This window comes from Volvox carteri, assembly GCF_000143455.1.
Source record: "Volvox carteri f. nagariensis unplaced genomic scaffold VOLCAscaffold_940, whole genome shotgun sequence".
In the NCBI taxonomy this organism is placed as follows: domain Eukaryota; kingdom Viridiplantae; phylum Chlorophyta; class Chlorophyceae; order Chlamydomonadales; family Volvocaceae; genus Volvox; species Volvox carteri.
In genome coordinates, this window is record NW_003308389.1 from 1 (window position 1) to 879 (window position 879).

General features: G+C 52.7%; 1 protein-coding gene across 1 annotated transcript in view; it reads left to right on the plus strand.

Moving 5' to 3' along the window:
• Positions 1-410: 410 nt before the first annotated feature.
• cyc46 (guanylyl and adenylyl cyclase family member) overlaps positions 411-879 on the plus strand; it is a gene marked incomplete at both ends in the record, with an annotated part of 1,328 nt that continues 859 nt past the window's right edge. Inside the window, one exon of the mRNA XM_002959845.1 lies at positions 411-540. Within this exon, the coding sequence (XP_002959891.1) occupies positions 411-540 (130 nt within the window). The remainder of the gene's footprint in view (positions 541-879) is intronic.

The following is an 879-nucleotide window of genomic DNA, read 5'->3' on the forward strand; positions in this document are numbered from 1 at the left end:
GTACACCTAATTGCCTCCCCGCCGCTTACATCCACTCCTTTCTTTACTTTCCCTCTCTTTCCCTCCCCCGCCTCTCCCCCCCCTCTCCTCCACTTCCTCGCGTCCACTCCTTTTCCTCGACTCCTCCCGAAAACCTGAGTATTTCTCCCCCTCAGATTTTTTCCGTTTCCGCTGCCCTCTGGCTTCTGCCAGCAGTCCCCTTCCTCCCTTTCCTCTTCCTCTCACAAATAGTTGCCTAAAAAGGCAAACGAGCATCCTTGCGCAAATTTTCTCATTCCATATGGTATCCAGGCTCCATGCTGGCGGATTTATTTTTTATTCCTTAAGGACCCCTCACTGGAATTTCTTTTTTACTTGCGTTGCCATGTTTTTGTGGTGCAACTGACGTGGGGTGGTTGCCTGATCAGGCCATGCTGGCGGCAGCTCAGCAGGTCCGGATGCCGACCAGCGGCGAGCCCGTTCAGATCCGGATCGGGATTCACACCGGCCCCGTCGTCAGCGGAGTAGTTGGGACCCGCATGCCGAGGTTCTGTTTGTTCGGTAAGGTCTGTCCGTTGAGATTTCGTTGAGGTTCCGTTGAGATTGACTCCGTTGAGGTTGATTCCGTTGAGGTTGATTCCGTTGAGGTTGATTCCGTTGAGGTTGATTCCGTTGAGGTTGATTCCGTTGAGGTCAGCTAGGTGGAAAGGCCGGGAGATAAAGATACATAGAAAATAGACAAAGAAGTAAACAAGCAGACAGACAGACAGGCAGACAGACAGACGATTTGTTGGAGGGCTGTGGGAGATAGGAACTGGTGCCGGTGTCTTTAGTCATGTCAGTGTGAAACCGGGGTTCACCTGAGCCGTTATGCGGGTTCCGTGCCTCCAAACCCAGTGG